Here is a 20603-nt window from a genome sequence, read left to right as displayed (position 1 = left end):
ATACCAGGCTGTTTCTAGTTTATCCTGGAGGCAAAAGAAAGCCACAAAAGATTTTTCTGAGCAAAGGAATGACACAGATTAGAAAGTTGGTTTCAGCAGTTGTGCAGAAGGTTGATGAAAAAGGAGTCTAGAAAAGCAAGGGGACCAAAGTGAACTTGAGTTCAAATCCAGCCTCAGATACTTAACTCTTACTAGCCGTGTGACCTTGGGCAAGTCACTTAACCCCAACTGCCCTGCCTTCCCCCTCCAAAAAGCCACACACACAAAAAAAAAAGTGAACTGAACCAGCCTAACAGTGAGTTGGGTAAGGGAAAAGGACTAATAGAATAAACACTAAACAATATAATAAAAATAAATAATAAAACATGTGGAGATCACATCAACAATACTAAACAACTAAGTTGAATAAAGGGAAGGGAAAGGGAGTATGGGGAAAATGAAAAGTCAAAGGTAACTGAGGTTGTAAACCTAGATGTCCAGAAGAACGGGAGTTCTCACAACAGAAAAAAGGGCATGAAGGAGAAAAGGAACAAATTTAGGAGAAAGATAATTCTGTTTCAGAGCCACTGAATTTGAATTAACAATAAAGACAACTGGGTGAAAATTCAGCAGGCAGTTGGTGATGTACACACAAAATATACATATAAGTATATGGAAGGGAGGAAGCATTATCAGCTGAGAAAATGAGGAAAGGCTTTATATGGTGCCTGGGCCACATCTTGAAGGAAACTAAGGATTCCAAGAAGTAGAGATGAAGGGGAAATACATTCCAAACATGGGGAAATCCTTGGGAGATGATGAACACATAGACAAATCTGGAGAGAGAAGAAAAGTACCCCAGGATAGAATCTTGGGGAACACCCAAGTTTTGGGGGGAGGAGGAGTTAGATGATGATCCAGCAAAGGAAACTGAGAAAGAAGTCCCACAAATAGGAGAAAAATCTGGATAGGATGATGAAAAAAAAAAAAGACTATCCAAGAGAAGGGGATGGTCAACAGTGTCAAAAGTAGAAGAAAGGTCAAGCAGAATGAGGGCTTAGAAAAGGCTACTGGATTTAGCAATTGAGAGATAACTGGTGACCTTGGACAGAGCAGTTTCAGTCAAGTGGTGGAGTAAGAAGTCAGATTAGAATAGGCTGAGCAGTAAGTGGGAGGTGAGGAAGTGAAAGCAACAAGTATAGCCAGTTTTTTTCTAGCAATTTGCTTGTGAACCGGTAAAGAGATAGAGGATGGGAACGGGGTCAAGTGAAGGGGGAGACCTGGGCAAATTTATACACAATAGGGAAGAAGCCTGTTGATAAGGAGAGATTAAAGATGAAAAGAACAGGCTGGCCAACAGACCAATCTGCCCGTGCAGATCTAACAGCTACTACCCCACGCCCCTACTCCACTGCCCTATTTGGTCAATTCCAATGGCTCTCTATTGCTTCCAGGATCAAATATGAAATTCTTTACTTGGCTTGTGAGCCCTCCATAACCTGGCCTGTCTAGGCTTTTCACCCCTTGGACCTCTCATATATTCTACAATCCAGTGAGACTGACCTCCAGCCTTGTCCCTCCAACACACCACTCCACCTCTGCCTACTAGTGTTTTCACAGACTGGCTGGCCCTCTTGACTGGGGTGCCCTCCCACCCCATCTCCGCCTCCATATTTCCCTGGCTTCCTTCAGGTCTTATTTAAAGAACTCTTCAAGTCTTTCTCAATCCACTTATGGTCCGTCGATCCAGTCTCTTTCCACTGTTGATTACCTCTAATTCATTCTGTGCATATGCTGTTTGTATAGAATCACCTGCATGTTGTTTCTCCCATCAGACTGTGAGCTCCTCAAAGGCAGGGACTGTCTCTTGCCCTTCGTGGTATCTCTAGCACTTCACCCAGTTCGTGGCACACAGCAGGTGCTGAATAAATGCTCACTGACTAACATCTGCCTTGTTACTTTCCCTGCCTGAATCTAAGGAGCACAAGCCTCTCCGTCTGCCTTGAATTGAACATGAACGTGAGGGGAACCCTCCTTTCTGTGCTATCTCCTCCAATGGGAATGTAAGCTTCCCTTTACCACTGCATTCCAATAACTGGTCTGTAAGATCCCAGACATGACAGGAGAAGATGGGAGCAAGTAAAATGGTTAGCCTTAGCAAGGGAAATGATTGTCTCATCCTAGGGGATTGGAACAAGGAAGAGAGAAAAGGGAATAACTTAACGAGACCTTAAAATGTAGAATAGGAGAGAAGGATGGCCTCAGTTTTCTCAGAAAGGTAGAAGGTAAAGTCATTCACTGACAGAGATGAAGGGTGGGTGGTATCTATGGCTAGAGGAAGGAGAAGTTTAGACTAGTCAATTCATGGAGAATGAGCCAATCAGGGAGGAATAAAAGGAATGCTTAAAAACAGTATAAATGTGGTAGAAGGGGGGGGGGGCAGCCTATACCAAGGTAAGATAGAGAAGTTTGCTGGAGAGAATAAATGCTCAATTCAATATTTATTAATAATCTATTTGCCAGGCACTGTGCTAAGTGCTGGGGATAAAATAAGTAAGACAATTCTTGCCATCAAGGAGCTTACTTATGGGGAAAGACAACAACAAAGCAAAGCTGAAAGGGGATGTGGGATGGAGGGTGGGGAGCAGTGGGAGCCTGGCATAGGGGCATGATGTTCCACGGAGAAGTATCTGTTCATGGGGGCTTCAACTCTCCAGGGTCCTATGATAACATACCATGTTTCCCCGATAATAAGACACTGTCTTATTAAATTTTTTGGACAGAAAAACACCAGAGGGCTTATTTTCAGGGGAGGGCTTATTTTAATGAACATTGACAGCAGTTTTAATAAACAGGTAAATGTGAACAAAAAAATGTACCTTTATTCAATAAGCAAATCACTGGGGAAGAACAGGATGACGCGCTCACTGCTGCAGCTCTGATTGGATGCAGCTCGGAGCACAGCGTGCGTTTCAGGGGGGGAGGGAGGGGACGGGGACGGTGCATACAGAGGGTACCGTAATGTAGCGTGTAGCACAGGGAATCACCTTCACTACAGTGGCAATCTCAATAGGGCTTATTTTCAGGGGAGGGCTTATTTTAGAGGAATCTTACACAGTAAGGGGAGGGCTTATTTTTGGGATAGGTTTTATTATCGGGGAAACAAGGTAGGGTTGGGTTAATCTGTTTTCTCTCAAACACAGTTCTGGGAAGGAGTTGAGCTAGCAGAGAAATAAGCCGGACTAGATATTTGAAAGTCAGAAAGTATCTGGTAATGAGGTCATACAAGAGACTAAATTCACATGCCATGCCAATTCCTCTTTATCCCAACATAGCAGAGAATGACATAAACCATAAGATATCAACAAACATTTATTAATCACTTGTAATGTGTCAGTTACTGTAAAAGGATAAAGACACTAGACCTGTAATATAAAATGAATGAAATATGGCCAGTGACTTCAATGACCTCGTATTCCCCTGGAGTACCAAAGTGAAACAATACAAAATGTTTTCAATCAGAGAGCCCTGAAAAAAGGTTGGGCTTGATATAAGCTTGTTGTTGTTTTAAATCTTACACAGTGTATACTTTTTTATTACCAAACACAAGGTGTCCCAAAAAGTCTTAGTGGCATTGTAAATCAGCCACACTGAAATTTGTGAGACACCCTGTATCTAAGGACTAATATTTCTGTGGGGCTTTAAAGTTTACAAAGAACTTGTATCATCAATCAAGCAGGTAATAGGTATGTATTAAACATCTACTATGTCCCAAGCTAGGAGTTGGCAAAACAAAAACAAACAGCTCTCATTCTCAAAGAGCTCATGTTTTGACAGGGAAAACATGTACACTCCAAGTACATACAAACAGAACTTGGTCATCTTACTTGAGCTTAGGGCTTCAAGGACCTGGGAAAATGTGCCAGAGAATCATGATATGGCTGTTAGTAAGAGTTCTGAGAGGAAGAGATCAGTGTTGGATCTGGGAAGGTTTCATGTAGGAGGTAAGTTTAAGGAACTCAACCTACAGTCTTTAATCTTGTAGATTAAAGAATTGATAAGCATTTAATATGCATCTACTATGTATGAGCCAGGTATTAAGACATGTGCTGGCATACAATTCACCCTCTATAAGGGTAGGCAACATGTTGCACATAAAAATATAAAAACTATATATAAAATAAAAACAAAGCATCTTTGGGAGGGAGGGAACTAGGCCCAGGGTGGGGATTAGGAAAGTGGTGGTACCTGAGCTGAATCTCTTAAGAAAAGAAAGGATTTCAATCAGTGAATAAAGCATTAATTAACTAAATGCTCAGGAAACAAAAGCAAAAAAACCATCCCTAATCTCAAAGAGTTTACACTCTAAACAGGAGACAACAGTGAAAATAACTATGCATAAATAAGATATAGAAGATAAATTTGAGAAAACCAACAGAGGAAGAGTATTAAAGGGGATGAGGAAAAGCTTCTTTCAGTAAGTGGCATTTTAGCTGAGACCTGAAGGAAGCCAGGAGGTGGAGGAGTAAGAACAATCTAGGCACTGGGGACAGCCAGAAAAAATGCCCATACTTGGGAAATAAGTTGTCAAGAAATAGCAAGGTGGCCAGTGTCACTGAAATGTAGATTATGTGAGGGTGAGTCAGCTGAAGAAGGCTAGAAAGGCAGAAGATGGCCAGGTCATGAAGATTATGAATATCACACATAGGTTTTTATATTAGATCTTAGAGGGGACAGGGAGTCACTGGTAGCCGTGTCAAAGGAGAGAAAGAGACATGTGACAAAGGTAACTGATGGGTCTTGACAACAGATTATTTGGGGGGGGAAGGGAAGGGGGAAGAGAAGGTCAGGAATGACACCTAGGTTGTAAACCTGGGTGACTGGGAAAGACAGCAATGTCCTTGACAGTACTGTACCAGGGAAGTTTGTCAAATAGGCAATTAAAGATCCCAGTTTGGAAGTTCGGAAGAGAAGGTAGAGCTGGGTAAGTAGATCTAAGAGTCATCTTCACAGAGATTATAATTAAATTATTAAATTAAATAATCAAATACCTAGGAGCTGATGAAATAATACAGAGAAAGGAGAAAAGAGGGCCCAGCAGAGCTTTAGGGGGTATCCAGGATTGGAGGACATGAGCTAAACAAAGATTCAGCAAAGAAGACTGGGGAGCAGTCACGAAAGCGGGAGAACTAGGACAGAGTAGAGTAACAGAAATATAGGGAAGAATATCAGGAAGAAAGTTTGTCAAAGGCTACAGAAAGGTCAAGAAGGATGAGGATTGAGAAAGTCATTAGATTCTACAATTAAGAAATCATTACCGTGTTTCCCCGATAATAAGACACTGTCTTATTAGTTTTTTGGACAGAAAAACACCAGAGGGCTTATTTTCAGGGGAGGGCTTATTTTAATGAACATTGACAGCAATTTTAATAAACAGGTAAATATGAACAAAAAATGTACCTTTATTCAATAATGAATTCAATAAAGAACAGGATGACGCGCTCACTGCTGCAGCTCTGATTGGATGCAGCTTGGAGCACAGTGTGCGTTTCGGGGGGGGGGGGGGGGGGACGGTGCATACAGAGGGTACCGTAATGTAGCGTGTAGCGCAGGGAATCACCTTCACTACAGCAGCAATCTCAATAGGGCTTATTTTCGGGGGAGGGCTTATTTTAGAGGAATCTTACACAGTAAGGGGAGGGCTTATTTTCCGGGATAGGTCTTATTATCGGGGAAACACGGTAGTAATATAGCTAGCTTTTTAGGATTTGCTTACAAAAAGTACCTTATTTTATCTAAAATCAATGCTGGGAGGTAGGTAGTATTATAATCCCCATTAAGACAGGCAAAGATTAAATAACTTGTACACAAAGCTATTAAGAATCTAAGATTAGGTTTGAATCAGGTCTTCCTAATTTCCAGTGCCCAGTGCTGTGCCCACTGAGCCACCTAACTTTCTGTTTTCAGTTGAATGGGGTAGGTGAGAGCATACTTCAGGCATGAATGATAGCCAGTACAAAGGCACTACATATGAGGATGCAAGAAGGACCACAGAGTTCAGGCAGGGGAGCTATGAATACTGAGACTGGAAAGGCAGAGTGAGGCCAAGGTGACAGGGGAGTTTGTTTCTAGAGATAGCAAGGGAATCCCAGGAGCTGAGGAAGAAGACCATTTCCATGTGTTAATGCACGAGGGCCCCCTTGGAATCACTTCTTTTTTAGTGGGTAATGGCATAATCAGAACTGCACTTTTAGAAGCTATTATGGAAAAAAATTGGTGAGATGGAGAAAAGGGAAATTCAGCAAGTATTTATTAAGCTTTTTCTATGTGCCAAAATAAAAATTACCGTCATGCAACTTACATGGCACTGGGATGACTCGAAAAATGCCAAATACTTAAAAAACAAACTTATATTAGTCTCCAGGAAAGGAAGTCCACTAACAATGAGAAGTCCATGAACAATGGGGGTAATCAGGGGGCCACAGCTTCCCATCAGCCCAGCTCTGGGACTCACTAGAAACCTTTACCAGGCTGTCCCTCTCCACCAGAGCCCAGCAGAGACCCCCACCCCCAGGCACGCCCCTCCCTGCGCAATCTCAACCCCGGGTGCCCGCCCCAGTCCCTCCCTCCCACCCAATGCCGCTCTCCCTACTCTCCCCCACCGGTGAACGCCCCCGCTCCCTTCACGAGTCTACTTTTCCCCTCCCAAGGCACGCCCGCGCTCCATCTGACCCGGGTCCGGGCGCGCCCCCGCCAGCCATAGCCAGCGCGATTTCCCACCCACACACTACCAGGACCCAGGCCTCAGGCCTCGCGGCCGCTTTCTTCTCCTCCTCCCCTAGCTCCCGGGCTGAGCTCCTCCTCCTCGTCACGAGGCTCCCTACCCGCGACCCGAACCTCAAAGCGTCTGTTCCTGACTCCTCACCGGCGTACCCACAGAAAGCCTAAGCACTGGTCAGGGCCAGCGCCACGCGCCCCTCCGCCGTTATCTCCACCGCCAACTCGTCGTAAAGACCTTCTACGCACGCGCGCCGCCACGGCAGCTTCAATCTGCGCACGCGCGCGGCGGAGAGCCCTCGCAAACTTTATTGACTTTGCTCACGAGCTGATAGGTGGGTGTTGCGCCCCGCCCCCTGAAGCACCAACGGCCGCCTAGTGGCTTACTTTTCTAGAGCACGCTAAAGGGCTAGGGGCTAGAGCCTAATTTGTTCCACCCAGAATTCCTGTACATCCGGGTCTCTAAAAATCAAGGAAGAAACGAGCGTGGGCAGGGTAGGCGCACGCAACTCAGCCGTCAACAAAACTTTATTGCGTGCCTTAGGGGCGGGCTCTACGGAAAAACTTTATTGGGGACCCTGGCGACGAACATGGACAAAGCAGAGCCCTAGGGGCGGAGGGAACAGGAGAGGGAGGAAGGGAGGGGCGGAGTGGGGAGCGGCCCGGCCGAGACTGGCGGGCGGCCGGAGGCCGGAGCCGGAGCCGGAGCTGGAGCGGGATTCCCGACGTGGCCACGAGTTCTCCCACCTCCCTTCGCCTTCAGGATGCGGTACAACGAGAAGGAGCTCCAGGCGCTGTCCCGACAGCCGGCAGAGAAGGCGGCGGAAATCGGGATGCGGGTCCCCAAGAAGGGCAGCGGTGAGAGCCGCGGGAAGGCCGGGCCCGGGTGGGAGGGCGCCCGGGAGGCAGGGGCTGCGGCCCCCCAGGGACTGCCCATCTCTGCCCCCCTGCAGGAGCCCCCAGGATCGTCCCTGTGTACTGAGCCTTCCAGGCCACCAGACTCAGTCCCTGCCCCCCAAGAACTCCTCCCCCCCCCAGGCCCACCTTCCTTCCCCCCCTTGTATGATCCTCCGGGATCGCCCTGTGTACGGAGCCTCCTAGACCACCAGCTTCAGCCCCTTCCTCCCAGGAACTCACCCCCCAGCCCCGCCTGCCTGCCTCCCCTTGTATGATCCCCCAGGGTTGTCCCTTTATACGGAGCCTTCTAGACCACCAGCTTCAGCCCCCCTCACCGAGACCCTATCCTAAACTCCACCGCACCTCCCAGGGTCACCCTGTGTACAGAACCTTCCAGGGCACGAGCATCAGTACCCCGCTGCATCCCTCCTGCCTGACCCCCTCAGGGACGCCCTGTGTACAGAGCCTCCCAAGTCACCAGCCTGAGCCACCCTGCCCCACCCCCCCCCCCCCCCCCCGCCCCCCCCCCCGGCCCCCCTGCCCCACCCCCCCCCCCACTTCCATGTTCACAGCCTTCCAGCTTCAGCCCCCCCAGTGAGCAAACCTGCCTGTCTCCCCTTCACCACCTTCCCACAATCTTGTCAGGGTCATAGCTAGGTTCACAACCTACTCGGCTTCCCCAAACTATAATCCCCCCCCACTCATAGTCACCCCATTGTACATTCTCCCAAGATCCTAGCTTCAGCCTCCCCAAACTAAGCCCTGACGCAAGCCCCCTCCACCTCCATGGAAATCACAGCCTTTTAGTTCCCTCATCTATAAACCTAAGGCATTACATGAAAAAGTCTAAATCATTGATCTTGTTCATCTGACTTTCTCCTCCTTTAATCTGTTAGTCCCTATCCTCTTTTCCTTCTGAATTCAGGAAAGTTTACCGCAACTTATATACAGCATTCTAAGCTCCCAAGTTCTCCCAAAGAAAAATCCTTCTAATCAAACTACTAATGAAGCTGTAAAAATGGAATATAAATATTTGCAGGGAAAAATAATGGCCTTGCAAACCACCGTGGTGACTGCCCCCTAAATAAACAGAAATAATGTCAATAGTCTCTTAGGTGGCCCTGTACATAGAACACTGGGTTTGGAATCAGGAGTCAGGAAGACTAATCAGACACTTACTAGCAGTGTGACCATGAGCAAGTCACTTAACCCTGTGTCTCAGTTTCCTTATCTATAAAGTGATCTGGAGAAGGAAATGGCAAACCACACCAGTATCTTTGCAGGGACAACCCCAAAGTGGATGTGACTGAAACAACAGCCATAACCTCCTAGAGCCACAGTCTTAAACAAGTTTCTATATCTAAGCCTCCAGGCTCAGCAGCCCTCAGAGTCCTTCTGTGTAACCTCCCCTTGGGCTCTTCCAGGCCCTCTGTCCCAGCTGCCCTTTTACAGAGAACTTCCCTGTCTAGCCTCCGTATAAGACTCTCCCACCCAGCCTTTCCAGAGAGAATCCTCCATCCCAGCCCCTCCTTGGCCCTGTCTCTGCACTGACCATCCCACTCCACCCCAAGCCTGCCTCCACCCTTTCCAGATGGTCATGCTTCCAACTCTGCCCTGGAATGGGGCTCCTCTTTCTAGAGAGCATTTGTCCTTAGTCTGGAAAAGGCTACAGTGGGAGCTACAGGAACTCCCTTGGGTGACTAAATAAGAATCAAGTCAACCCCTAAAATAGCTATTCTCAGCCTGGACAGATATACTCTGCACAGATGAATGTACTTCATCTCTTTGATGAAGAATGGTACTTCGCTCTTTGGGATGAGAGGAGGGTGTGGTAGGGCAGGAGTTTCTATTTTTGGATTTTCCCCACGGCATTCCACCTTGCTTTACTTTTCTGTTCTGCCATCCCCTCTCCTTAAACTAGGTCAGACTGTCGTGGAAGAGGCTATGTGGATACTGTTATTTTGGGGAGGAGCCTGAGGCAAGGGTGGGAAGGCTGAGGGGAGAAGCCTGGTCTCACCTGTGCTCTGGGAAGGGGCTCTCTGGGATTTCCCTACAGTACCCAACTTCCACGTTCTTTTTTGATCTCTCCCCCAGTGGTGAAAAGGAGGCTCGTGAAGCTAGTGGTGAATTTCCTCTTTTATTTCCGGACGGATGAAGCAGAGGTAGGAGGGTCCTGGGCCACAGCCTGTGACGGTGTAGAATAGGGCCTCCCCATCCAGTACAGCAGCATAGAGCCTCTAAGCAGGCAGGACCTTTGTACCCAGAACATTTTGATCTGGAATAAATCTTAGCAATAATATAGTCTGATTCAGAGTGTTAGATATTTGGCCCACAGCATTGCTGAGTGTTAAAAAACAATTGGGAAATATTGAATAAAATAAATAAAAATACAATAGAATGTAGATAATGTTACTATATGTTTTTCCAAGTAAATAGGTGACCCAGATGGTTCCTTAAGTATACTGTGTCCACCTCCCCACTCCTGCCTCCCCACCCCCAGTTTGATAGATGAGGAAAACTGCGGCAACAAAGAGTGATTTTGCCACCATCACCCAGTGAGACAGAGATTGAGCTAGAACAGGATCCCATGGTCAGGGCTCTTCCCACCCCCCTGGTTAGTATTTCATGTGCTACTCACAACACAACTGGAAGCTTCGGTCCACAGAGGTTACATGACTGACTCAAAGTGTCACAGCCCAGCTGTGGCAGCACAAGGACCATCAACCAAATTATCTGCTCCATGACAGGTACTCAGGCTTCAAGGAAAAAGAAGAAAACAGCAGCTCATACTCTGATGGGGGAGACAAAAAGAGCATTGAAAATATAATGTGAATAAATGAAAATATATGTCAGGGAGTCAAATACACAGTAGTTGGGAGGGAAGCCCCTGGCAAAGGCTTCGTGCACAAGATGACATTTGAGCTGCATCTTAAGGAAGAGGGAGACTCTTATGGGACCGGGATGAGGGAGTGCATTCCAAGCATGGGGGGCTTCCAGTGCAAAGGTGTGGAGATTGGAGATGGAGAAATGTGGAGAACAGAGGCCAATGTGGCTGAATCACAGGGGTGTGGAAAGGGGAGTCATGTGCAACAAAACCAGGCTATATAGAGCTTTAACAGCTGCATAAAGGAGTTTATATCAGATGGTAGGGCCACTAGACGTGGGAAATAGGGGAATCATGTTGGCATTTAAGGAGAACTACACTGACAGTGTATAAGGCCAACTGCAGTGAAGAGAGGTTTGAGGCACAGAGTCCGATTAGGGGGCTGCTGTAATAATTTTGTAGAGACACGATGACGGCCTAAATGAGAGGGGTAGGTTATGAGTAGAGAGAAAGGGTCAGAAAGGAGAGATATTATGAAAGTAGAAGGGGCAAAATCTAGTGACTGATTGGATGTGTAAGATGAGGATGAGTGAGGAGTCCAAGAGGCTGCTGGGAGACTGGAAGGTTGATGGTGCCCTCCACAGACATGGGGAGGGTTTAGGACGGGGGAGGGAGGGAACCTTTGGCCTTGAGGCCCCAAGTGGCAAATCCCTAGGGGGAACCCAAGGACTTAGAAGGCCACATTTGGCTATAGGCCACAGGTTCCCTACCCCTAGTCTAGGGCAGGGAGTTCTTGATGTTTTTTGTGCTATGGATCTCTTAGAATAATGTTTTTAAGTGCATAATATAAAATGATAAGCTTACAAAAGAAATCAGCTAGCCTGAAAATACAGGTTTAATTGCCATCACTCTGCAGATGACACCCACATATATACATCCAGCCCCAATCTCTCCCAAGCTTCAGTCATGCATCACCAATTGCCTGATGGACATTTCAGACAGGATGTGCCCAAGCAGCTTCATCTCAGCTAGTCTAAAATTGAAGTCACCCTCTTTCTCTCCACACAAGGGATTCTTTACCTGGAGTCTGTGAACTTTTTTTTTTTTTTTAGTAAATCTGATGAAGGAGCTAAACACCGATACAGTTAGGGGGGGTGATAGGGATGGTGAGCCAGCTCCAGAGACTGAGGAGGAGGAGTCAGACAGGTAGGAGGCAAGTGTGGAGGGTTGGGAATATCCAGGAGGAAAGGGCGGTGAGCAATGTCACATGCAAGGATGAGGGCTAAGTGGTGTCTGACTCTTATGACCCCATTTAGGGGTTTCTGGGCCAAGATACTGGAATGGTTTGCCATTTTCTTCTCCAGCTCATTTTACAGGTGAGGAAACTGAGGTAGATGGGGTGGGGTTAAGGGACTTGCCCAGGGTCACACAGCTAGGAAGTGTCTGAGGTCAGATTTGAACTCAGGTGTTTTCTAACTCCAGTGCTCCACTGGGCCACCTAGCTGCATCTATAGTTTGTTGACTATTGATATGGCAATTAAGAAATCATTGAGAAGACTGAAGAGAGCTGTTTCATTTGGGGTCCAGAGCTAGATTAATAGGTGGCTAAAGAGGAAGACAGAAGAGGAAGTGGAGTAGATAGCTTTTTCCTGGAGTTTGAGGAGGAGAGCAAAGATAAAGAGGACATGTGAGAGGTTTTTGAGGATGGGGAACCTTGGCCTTGTCTGAAGGGAGTAAAGAAGGAGCCATTTGATAAGGAAAGGTTGAAAATTGGAGGGAGAAGTGATTGAGGATGAAGTCTGCTGGGAGAGACTGGAAGGGCTGGGATAGAGGGAATGTGGAGAGGGGTCAGCCTTGGTAAGGAGAAGGGGCCCCTCTTTGTCAGAGATAGAAGGAGAGGAGGAAAAGTGGGGGAGGATGATGTCTAGGGGTTTTCATTGAAAAGAGTGGGAGGAAGACACCCTCCCATTGAAATGCATAAAGTAAAGTTAGAGGTCAGGGGAAGGTGTAGTAGACCTGAGGAGGGAAGAGAAGGCTTGGGAAAGCTTTTAACACTTGTTCTTTTAAACCTTGGGCTAAGAAGTTATCAGGGATTCTTAAAGTGGAACTTGTGAACTTCCATGTGTGTGTGGTATTTATTTCTTGTTTGTTTTTTATAACTATTTCACCATAATTGGTTTGCATTATAATGCTGTGGTTTTTATTTTGTTCAGTTAAAACCATCATTTTGCAAAGGGTTCCAAAGGCTTTACTAGATGACCAGTGACAAAAAGCCACAAAAAAAAAAATTAAAATCACTTGTTTTATATGTTCCTGGCTACCACCCAAGGAGCGCCTTGAAGACAGTAGGGAGAATTTCCCCACTGTGCACAGTGAAAATATTTTTGGAAGTAAAGGACCCCTGGAGCTAGATTTTTTTTTTACTCATACAGTAAAAAGGTCAGGGCAGCCTTCCTTGTCTGTTGGTAGGATTTGAGCCACATCCCACTCAGGTCTAGGGCTGGGCACCTGTATGTCCTAGAGAAGGGCATCCCCAGCAAAATGTTCTAGGTGCTGCTGCTGGAGCAGCCATAGGCAGCACCTGGTGGGGAGAAGAGCCCCAAACCTGGGGTTATAACGCAGATATGAGCCAGGAGAGATCTGAGAAGTTGCCTGTTCCAAACCCCTAATTCTTCCAGTGAGGAGACTGAAGCCAGAGGGGGTAAGTGCCAGGGAGTACAGGTCCAAAGCAGGATCAGGGGGCCAGACCCAGTGCTCTTCACAGCCTTGGGGCTTGCTCTGGGTCACCCTCATGCATAGGCTTCTTTTGTCAGAAGAAATGAGGTTGTAATGAAGTGTGCCCAGTTCTTCAAGGCCAGTGGTTGTCTCACTCTGCATCCTGTACTCAGGGATCCTAATTTCTGAGGCTTAGAGCTGGAAGGGACCTCAAGGAGGCCCAGTGCAGTCAGATGACTTCCCACAAAGTTAGTCGCAAGTGACAGAGTCAGGATTTGTACTGGGGCCTCTCCCTACAGATGGATTGTGGTGTTGTAGCAGCACTGGCTTTCAGGAATATGAATTTCCCTTTAGGGATTGGGTCCTGCCCATGTAGTGAGACAGCAGGGATGTGGGACGTAGCCTCATCAAGCCCTCTTTCACAGGTAACCCCAGACTGTCTCATAGCAGGACCTTAAAGGGGCGGAAAGGAGTCATTGGGAGATGGGGATGATGAACTTAATTCTATTTATACCATGATGATTGGTGGGCGTTTGTTTTTTAGCATTTCCTGGAGGTACCACCCAGAAAATTTCAGACCTGGAAGGACTTTAAAGATGAGGAAATTGGCCAAGAAAAGGGAAATGATTTGCCCAAGTCCCAGTAGTGATAGTTCTGGGGCTGTCCAGCTTCCAGGTCATTGCTTTTTACCCAGGATCCTTGGCTTCCTTTTTACCTGCTGTATTCCCAATATTCTTTATGAGTCACGAGATCCATCCAGCTTTACCTCTGGGCTCCTGTTCCCCCTTCCTTAGGATAGTTCTAGGTCACAGGAGGTGGTATGTTAACCAGTGACTCTGGCACAAAGAAGCCCAAGTCAATTATTAATCAACAAGTGTTAAGAACCCGCCGTGTGCTGTGCCAGTTGGCAGTGGTGTAAGCAAAAAGTACACTAACTTTAGGCGTGGAAGGTCTAAGTTTTAATCCTAACCCGGTCACCTGCCAACTGACTGACCTTTTACAAAACTCTCTGGACACGAATTTCCTCTTCTGAAAAATGAGCACGTTGGGCCAGAGGACCTCTGAAAAGCTTGTTCTTTCCTGCTTAGGATACCTCCCCCACATCCCTGGGCTGTATGACCCTGAAGGTGGAAGCCAAACCTGTTTTTGTTCTGCAGTTAATAACCTCAGGTCAGCTTTTAATTGGCACAGGGTGGGGGCAGAGCCAGTCCCTGCCCTGGGGGCCAGGGTTGTACTAGGTGGCATAAGGGCTAGTGGCTGTTCCCCTTGAGGAATGAACCCTTGACCCCATGCAGTAAACTAGAGTGTTCCCAGGAGCCTTGACAGATGGGTAATAAGGACCTAGCCCCAGTGAGAAGAGCACCTTCAGCAGATTGCTATGTCTCTGAGCTCTCAGTGTTTTCGTCTGTCAGGTATGGAAACTGACCGCTATGATAGAATAAAAGACCAGTTGATGTGGAAAACCTGGGTTTGTTTCCTGGCTTTGCCCACTCAGCTTCCCCATCTCTGACCCGATGCTTTAGAGGAGACCCAGCAGCCCCCAAGGATCATACCTTACAGGGTGTGGTGAGGGCAAGGGCTGGGGAAAGCCTTGAAGCACCATACAGATAGGAGGATTCCTTGTCTTGTTCCCAGACTGCAGGCTCCTAAACTGAGGGCACTTAACTTAGCTTTCTCCTTTTTCCATTGTTCTGTCTTGTCAGCCCATCGGAGCCCTGCTTCTAGAACACTGCCGGATTGCCAAGGAAGAGCCAAGTGGCTTCTCTATCAGTGAGTCTGGAAGGAGGGGTGTTCTTAGACCCCAGGGGGAAGGAAAGAGCGAACCCCTGGTGCCTGCCTTCAGTCTGATAAATGTGGATCCAGGGCTTGGGTTGGTGGTGGTGATGGTGGAGAGAGCAGCTCCAGGGAATGCTCTCTAACCCTGGGGAAGGGTGGTGCAGGGCTCTCTGTTTCCTCTTGGCCCTTCTGGGGTCCCCCAGCTGCCTGGCAGGGGAAGAGGAACTAGGCCACTTGAGCCCCACCCCTCCCTAAGCATTGTGCCAACCTCAGAAACCTGTGCTCAGGCCTCTGAGAAAAGAGATGGGCTGGGGACCCTGGCCCCCAGCCCAACATTTTCTTCTTGGGCCCCTCCTCACACCTAGACCAGGCTGCTTCTACTGGGTGGCTTGACCTTGTGATAGCAGAGGCTCCAAGCTGGCTCCTCCCAGTCCTCCTAAGAAACAAGTGTCCTTTGTGTGAGCGCTCTGCACCCAGGGCCCTTCCTCTTCTCAAGGTCAGCCTGAGCTCTCAGCTTTGGCCAGCTGGTGCTCCCACCTGGGGATCTCCTCTTGCCCCCTTAGCTATACCTTCATAGGGACTCAGCTCATCCCCCACGTCCTGTCATCAGGAGGGCAAGTAGCCCTTCCTTCCACTTAACACTTGTGATGATACCTTTTCTCTGCCACCAGATCTTACCCCTTTGTCAGAGGTGCGCAGTCTGACCACCCACCATACCATAAAGTTGGCCTGACACAGCAGGCTGGAGGGCCACTGCGGGTAATGGAGTCAGGTGGGGGGGGAGGGGGGATCAAATTTATGATCACACATATAGCCGTGGGTGAGTCATTTCCCCTTCTCTGGTGCCCCCAGGAGGAGGGGACTGGACAAGCCCTGAATCCTCTGATCTGAAGACCATGCCCACAAACAGCTAAAATTCCACCTTTGGAACCTTTCCTTTGGGCTAAGCATAGTCTTTTTCTAGATCCCTTTTTCACAGTAAATCTATACTGGAAGGGGAATTTGTGGAGTCCTTAATCCTGTAAGGCATAGAATGTCAGAGTTGGGTCCCTTGGAAGTAATTTACCCCAACATCTACCGAGCTTCCAAATTAGAATCTGTGACATCTCTGGGATACAACCAGCCACAGGGAGCTCATCGCCAACCCCCCTCCCCCAAGCCAGCCCATTCCATAAGTGCCACATGAACAGCTTTTTGCTTGGGCTGAGCCCAATTCTTCCTCTTGCTGTTCTTAGTCTGTCCTCTGAACCCAAATAGCAAGTCTTTCCCCAGGGACAGCCCATCTTCCATGCTTCCCCCAAGTCTAGTCTTCCCTTCCTCAGGCTAAACACTCTCAGTTGTTTTCATGGCACTTGAATCATCCTGGTCTTACCTCCATAGTCATACACAATCATACCCCGGGTGCTCCTGATGAGGACAGAAGCCTGTTGGGTGTCTCTGTGTAGACTCGAAATTTCTATCCATGCAGCTTTTTGATCAGTTTTTGAACACATCACACTACTGAGTCCTGGAGTGGGTGGTTCACTAAAATACTAGAATTTATCTAGGCATGTCTCCACCACCCGTTACTTTTGAAGCTGATTTTGTCAGACTCATGTGTGGGTCTTTTCTCCCTGTTAAATTTCATCTTGTTGACAATGTCTACAGTGTTACCCTGATTTATCAGTCTAGTAACCCTCACCCCCCCCAACCATCCCCAAAACTTAATTATTTGTAGCACTCTTTTCTTTTTAAATTTTGAATTCCAAATTCTCTCCCCCTCTCATCCCTCCACGCCCCACTGAGAAGACAAGCCATATGCTATCAGTTGTACATGTGAAAGCATACACAAGGTTTCCATATTAGCCAAATCATTAAAAAGAAAGGAGAGGACGTCATACTTCAGTTTGCACTCAGAGCTCATCAGTGCTCTCTCTGGAAGTGGACAGCTTTTCATCACAGTTCCTTTGGAATTGTCTTAGGCCATTGCATTGACCGGAGTAGCCAGATCTTTTAGGCTTGATCGTTACAACTTTGCTGTTAGAAATGTTAATGAGGTTGAAATAGAATGGTTTGTTTGTCCTTGATGTTGCCTCACAGGGAATGACCATTTCCCCATCCCACAAATTATTCTTGTAATAAGGAATTCTGGAATTCCTCGTCATAATTTTTTTTACGTATCTACTTCTCCTTTTTTGAAAATCCGTCTCTGCCCATCTCCTGGCCCAGATCACTATTTCCTGTGACTTCCAAGATCAGTAGCAGTAGTTCATTAAGCAAGTGCATTCATTCCTGGGGTGCAGGTCATCTATGCCGATGACCTGGATTCATTAAGAACATTATCTCCTCACGAAGCTTCAGTTCTGTTCATTTTGGTTCTGCCTTTCCCAGTCCGAGGAGTCTGCTTTATAGAGGAAACTGGACAAAAATCAGAGTAAAGTAGTTGTATGTCCCTGCTCTCACCCCATCGTCTTCCTGGCTGTGACAGTCGGGGTCCAAGGACAGTGGGAAAGGTCAGGTTTCCTTCAGAGACCCAGTTCCTTTTGTCATTTTCTTTTATCTCATGGCTTAAAAAGGCCGTTTCTCTTTTCCTCTGTATACATTTACAGGACTGTGCTGCTGCTGCTGTTCCCCATTACTTCCCCTTGATTCATCCCTTGTTTTGCCACATTTGTTCTTAAGCCCTCCCTCTTCCCTTTTCTTTTTCATGACCAGTTGAGATGGGTTCACCAAGTTGTGGTATGGGCTCCTCTCATGCTAAATTCCCTTTGAAAGTCTCAGGCACATCCTAACTCTTTGAAAACTAATGCCCTCAAGTCAAGGACATCAATTAGAATGTCCAGCCTGCCATGGTTATCGCCACTTCATGTACCTGTCCTTGAAAGATGAGAATCAAGTCTGGAACAGTCATGTTCCTTGCATTGTTTCCTCTCTTCCCTGAAAGAGGAGTTTGCTAGTGAGGCCTCTTCTCAGCTGCTCTGCTTTTCAAATAGAGAGACCTTTTTTTTTTTTTCTTTTTGGAGGGGGAAGGGCAAGGCACTTGGGGTTAACTGACTTCCCCAAGGTCACACGGCTAGTAAGTGTTAATTGTCTGAGGCCATATTTGAACTCAAGTTCTCCTGACTCCAGAGTTGGTGCTATATTCATTGCTCTACCTAGCCACCCAAGAGACCTTTCCATATCTAGATGGGCGAAAGCCCCCATCATCACACCTGCCTCTTGTGTCTAGGACAGTTCCCTCTACACCAGTCCGGTACTCCTGCTGGCTTGGCAGCCCACACAATCGAGAGCTTCTTGTTCAGGCACTGGGAAGGGAGCAGGAAAATGAAAGGGGTGGCTTTCCCTGGCCACTGGCTTCTGCTGGCGGCCCCAGGGTGGTAGGCCACAGCCAGCAGCTTCCTGTTGGTTTGTCCCCAGCTCAGGGGGCTCCCTCTCTTTTGCCATATAGGTTTCATTGAGGAACCAGACAGGAAATACTACTTTGAGTGCAGCAGTGAGGAACAGTGTCAGGAGTGGATTGATGCCCTGAGGAGGGCAAGGTAGGTTTGGGGAATGAGCTTTCACTGACTGGGTGGGTGTCATGGAAGGAGCACTTCCTGTGCACAGAGGACGTTCTGAAGGAGGGGAGCTGGGGGCAGGAAGAAGGCAGGAAGGGCAGGGCAGGCTAAAGACAGCCTGAGGGGAGGCTAAAGACAAGCAGACCTGCACTGGTTTCCTCCCTGATGCCCCTTCTTTGTGCTTCTCCCTGTCCAGCTACGAGTTCATGAGGAGAAGCCTCATCTTTTATAGGAATGAGATCCAGAAGATGACGGGAAAGGTGAATATTCCGGGAAAGGATCTTGTCCTCTCGAGATCCAGGTTTCTGATCCTAGTTGTGAGATAGGGTTGAAGGCCTTTTCCAAACAACCCCACTGGTGGGGACAGGTTAATAGGAGGGACAAAAGCTTTGCTCCTAAGGCCCAGAGGGAGGGCTTAGCTCCTAGACACAGTCACGATCACCTTTGCCTAGGTTCTGGCAAGCCTACCTGGTCTTAGTGTTCTCCCACCCACCTACTCCAGTAGCCTTGACCACCTTGACAATTCCAGCAGCCTCAGTACCTTTATAGACTATTCTGAAAGTTTATTTTGGCCTTCATTTACAAATGGGAAATGACATTTTTAACCCCCATCCTAACCCCCAGGCTTAGTGTAGAAACAAGAACTGTACTGATGACCTGGTTGGTGGAAAATGAGTCCCTTCTCCCCCTCACACGTGAGCCTATAGAATGGAACTCCTTCAAGACTCATTTTTCTACCCCCTCATTCCCCACAGGACCCACTGGAGCAGTATGGCATCTCTGAGGAAGCCAGGTTCCAGCTGAACACGAACCAGGCGTGAGCATCTCTCCTAAGAAAGAAGTCTGCCTTGCCCCACCCCCTGCCAGTATTCAGCCCAGTGACTATTGGAGGGTTGGGGGGGAGGGAAGGGGAAAAGAAGAGGAAAGGATTTACAGACCTCAGGCCTCCTACAGCAGACGACCTCACCCTGGGACTGGCAATGGCTGCCTGGATTGTTTCAACAAAATCTGGGCCCAGAGGAGGGAAGGGGATGAAATGTAGTTTTTCTTCTCTGGTTGAAAAAAAGTAACCAAGGCCTAGAGTTAGGAACCTTCAAGCATCCTTCAGAAGAGCTGGGTGGGGCAGAGTGCTTCCCAGGTTTAAGGGCTACAGCTTCGTCTTGAAGGAAGGGATAGGGCTGAGCACCAGTCTACTTGGACAGATGTTTCCATGGATATTTCCTCTGTAGGTAAATGTAAAGACAGTGTGGAAGGGGGAAGGAAGCCATTAATGAGCTTGGTGCTGCTGTGGAGTTGTCATTCAAGTCCTGGTTGTTGTAAAGGCCCCTTCCACCCCTTCCCAGGACAAGCCTTCTTTCCTCTTATCCCTTGGCCCTAGAGGCTGTGCACCTCAGTGGTGCTGCCTTGGATAGGTCTTTTCCCTATCTGTAAAAGGAGGGTAGACAGGCTGGTCTCTTCTGAGGTACTATGCCAGCTGAGTTAAGAGGTGTGAGAGGAAAAGGTAGAACAGGCCTAGCAAAAGGCCCTTGGGATGCTGGGGGCCAACCTCTACCCTGGTCTCTATAAGGTCTCAGTTAAGCCTCCACTAACCCTGTTGGGGTAGCCAAATTCCTCATTTCTGACAAGGCCAGGAACTTGGAAGGGGATGCTAGTGTTTGAGTAAAATAAACAAGTCTTGTGTTGGCCTCTGTCCTCCACAGGCCTCACAAGGTAAAGGGGTGATGGAGAGAGCAGGTGTGAGAACACACTCGGACCAGAGGATGCTGGCCCCTGCCCAGGCTCATTTTGCTCTGGACTTCTCTCTCCCCATCTACTTGAATGTATGATACTAGATGATGCTGTGAATGGCTCGGGGCAGGGCAAACCCCATGTGATTGTTGATTCTACTTTTGGGTGCTTCTGTTCAGTCAGGGAAGTGGCTGTCCAGGTACTGTCCTAGGGAGGCTCTTGTGTATTTGGAATAAACGTCTTTTTTTTTTTTTTTCCAAGATGCCTTTGTGAGACTCCTCTTTGGTAGGACAGAAGCAACAGGTCCCTTTCCCCGGGCTCCCTGAGCAACCACAGATGATCCAGTTGGCCTCTCCACACCTCCCTGAAGA

At 47.7% G+C, this 20603-nt stretch overlaps 2 protein-coding genes across 8 annotated transcripts in view; one reads left to right on the top strand and one right to left on the bottom strand.

The window, feature by feature from the left end:
• SF3A2 (splicing factor 3a subunit 2) overlaps positions 1-7060 on the bottom strand; it is a 29481-nt gene extending 22421 nt beyond the window's left edge. Inside the window, exon 1 of one of the 4 annotated variants that reach the window (XM_069074487.1) lies at positions 6913-7060. The gene's annotated coding sequence lies outside the window, so the exon portion shown is untranslated. Of the gene's footprint in view, positions 1-6863 lie in introns of all 4 variants that reach the window. The other 3 variants (XM_069074412.1, XM_069074322.1, XM_069074342.1) reach the window with 3 other exon arrangements.
• A 330-nt stretch (positions 7061-7390) lies between these two features.
• PLEKHJ1 (pleckstrin homology domain containing J1) lies at positions 7391-20492 on the top strand. 4 transcript variants are annotated; one of them, XR_011165760.1, is made up of 7 exons: positions 7391-7614; positions 9748-9815; positions 14896-14962; positions 18396-18486; positions 18701-18764; positions 19260-19642; positions 20432-20492. XR_011165760.1 is itself a non-coding variant. In XM_069074602.1 (7 exons), exons 1-7 carry the CDS (start codon positions 7521-7523, stop codon positions 20328-20330), a joined length of 570 nt encoding a protein of 189 aa, XP_068930703.1. In that variant the 5' UTR covers positions 7391-7520; the 3' UTR covers positions 20331-20492. The 4 variants fall into 4 exon arrangements, 3 of the variants coding, with proteins under 3 accessions (XP_068930703.1, XP_068930774.1, XP_068930855.1); XM_069074602.1 differs by having other exon boundaries at positions 19260-19319; positions 20205-20492; XM_069074673.1 differs by having other exon boundaries at positions 19260-20492.
• Positions 20493-20603: the final 111 nt, after the last annotated feature.

Source organism: Petaurus breviceps, unplaced genomic scaffold, assembly GCF_028583685.1.
Source record: "Petaurus breviceps papuanus isolate PSGF00001 unplaced genomic scaffold, PetGlider_PUasm1.0 108, whole genome shotgun sequence".
NCBI lineage: Eukaryota > Metazoa > Chordata > Mammalia > Diprotodontia > Petauridae > Petaurus > Petaurus breviceps.
Note: the sequence above shows the minus strand (reverse complement) of the source record. Positions and strands in the feature narration are given on the sequence as shown.

Coding starts and splice junctions, on each gene's coding strand:
- PLEKHJ1 (XM_069074602.1), top strand. CDS start 7,521: ATGCGGTACAACGAGAAGGAGCTCCAGGCGCTGTCCCGACAGCCGGCA. Junction 7,615..9,747: donor GGTCCCCAAGAAGGGCAGCG/GTGAGAGCCGCG, acceptor TCTCTCCCCCAG/TGGTGAAAAGGAGGCTCGTG. Junction 9,816..14,895: donor TCCGGACGGATGAAGCAGAG/GTAGGAGGGTCC, acceptor CTGTCTTGTCAG/CCCATCGGAGCCCTGCTTCT.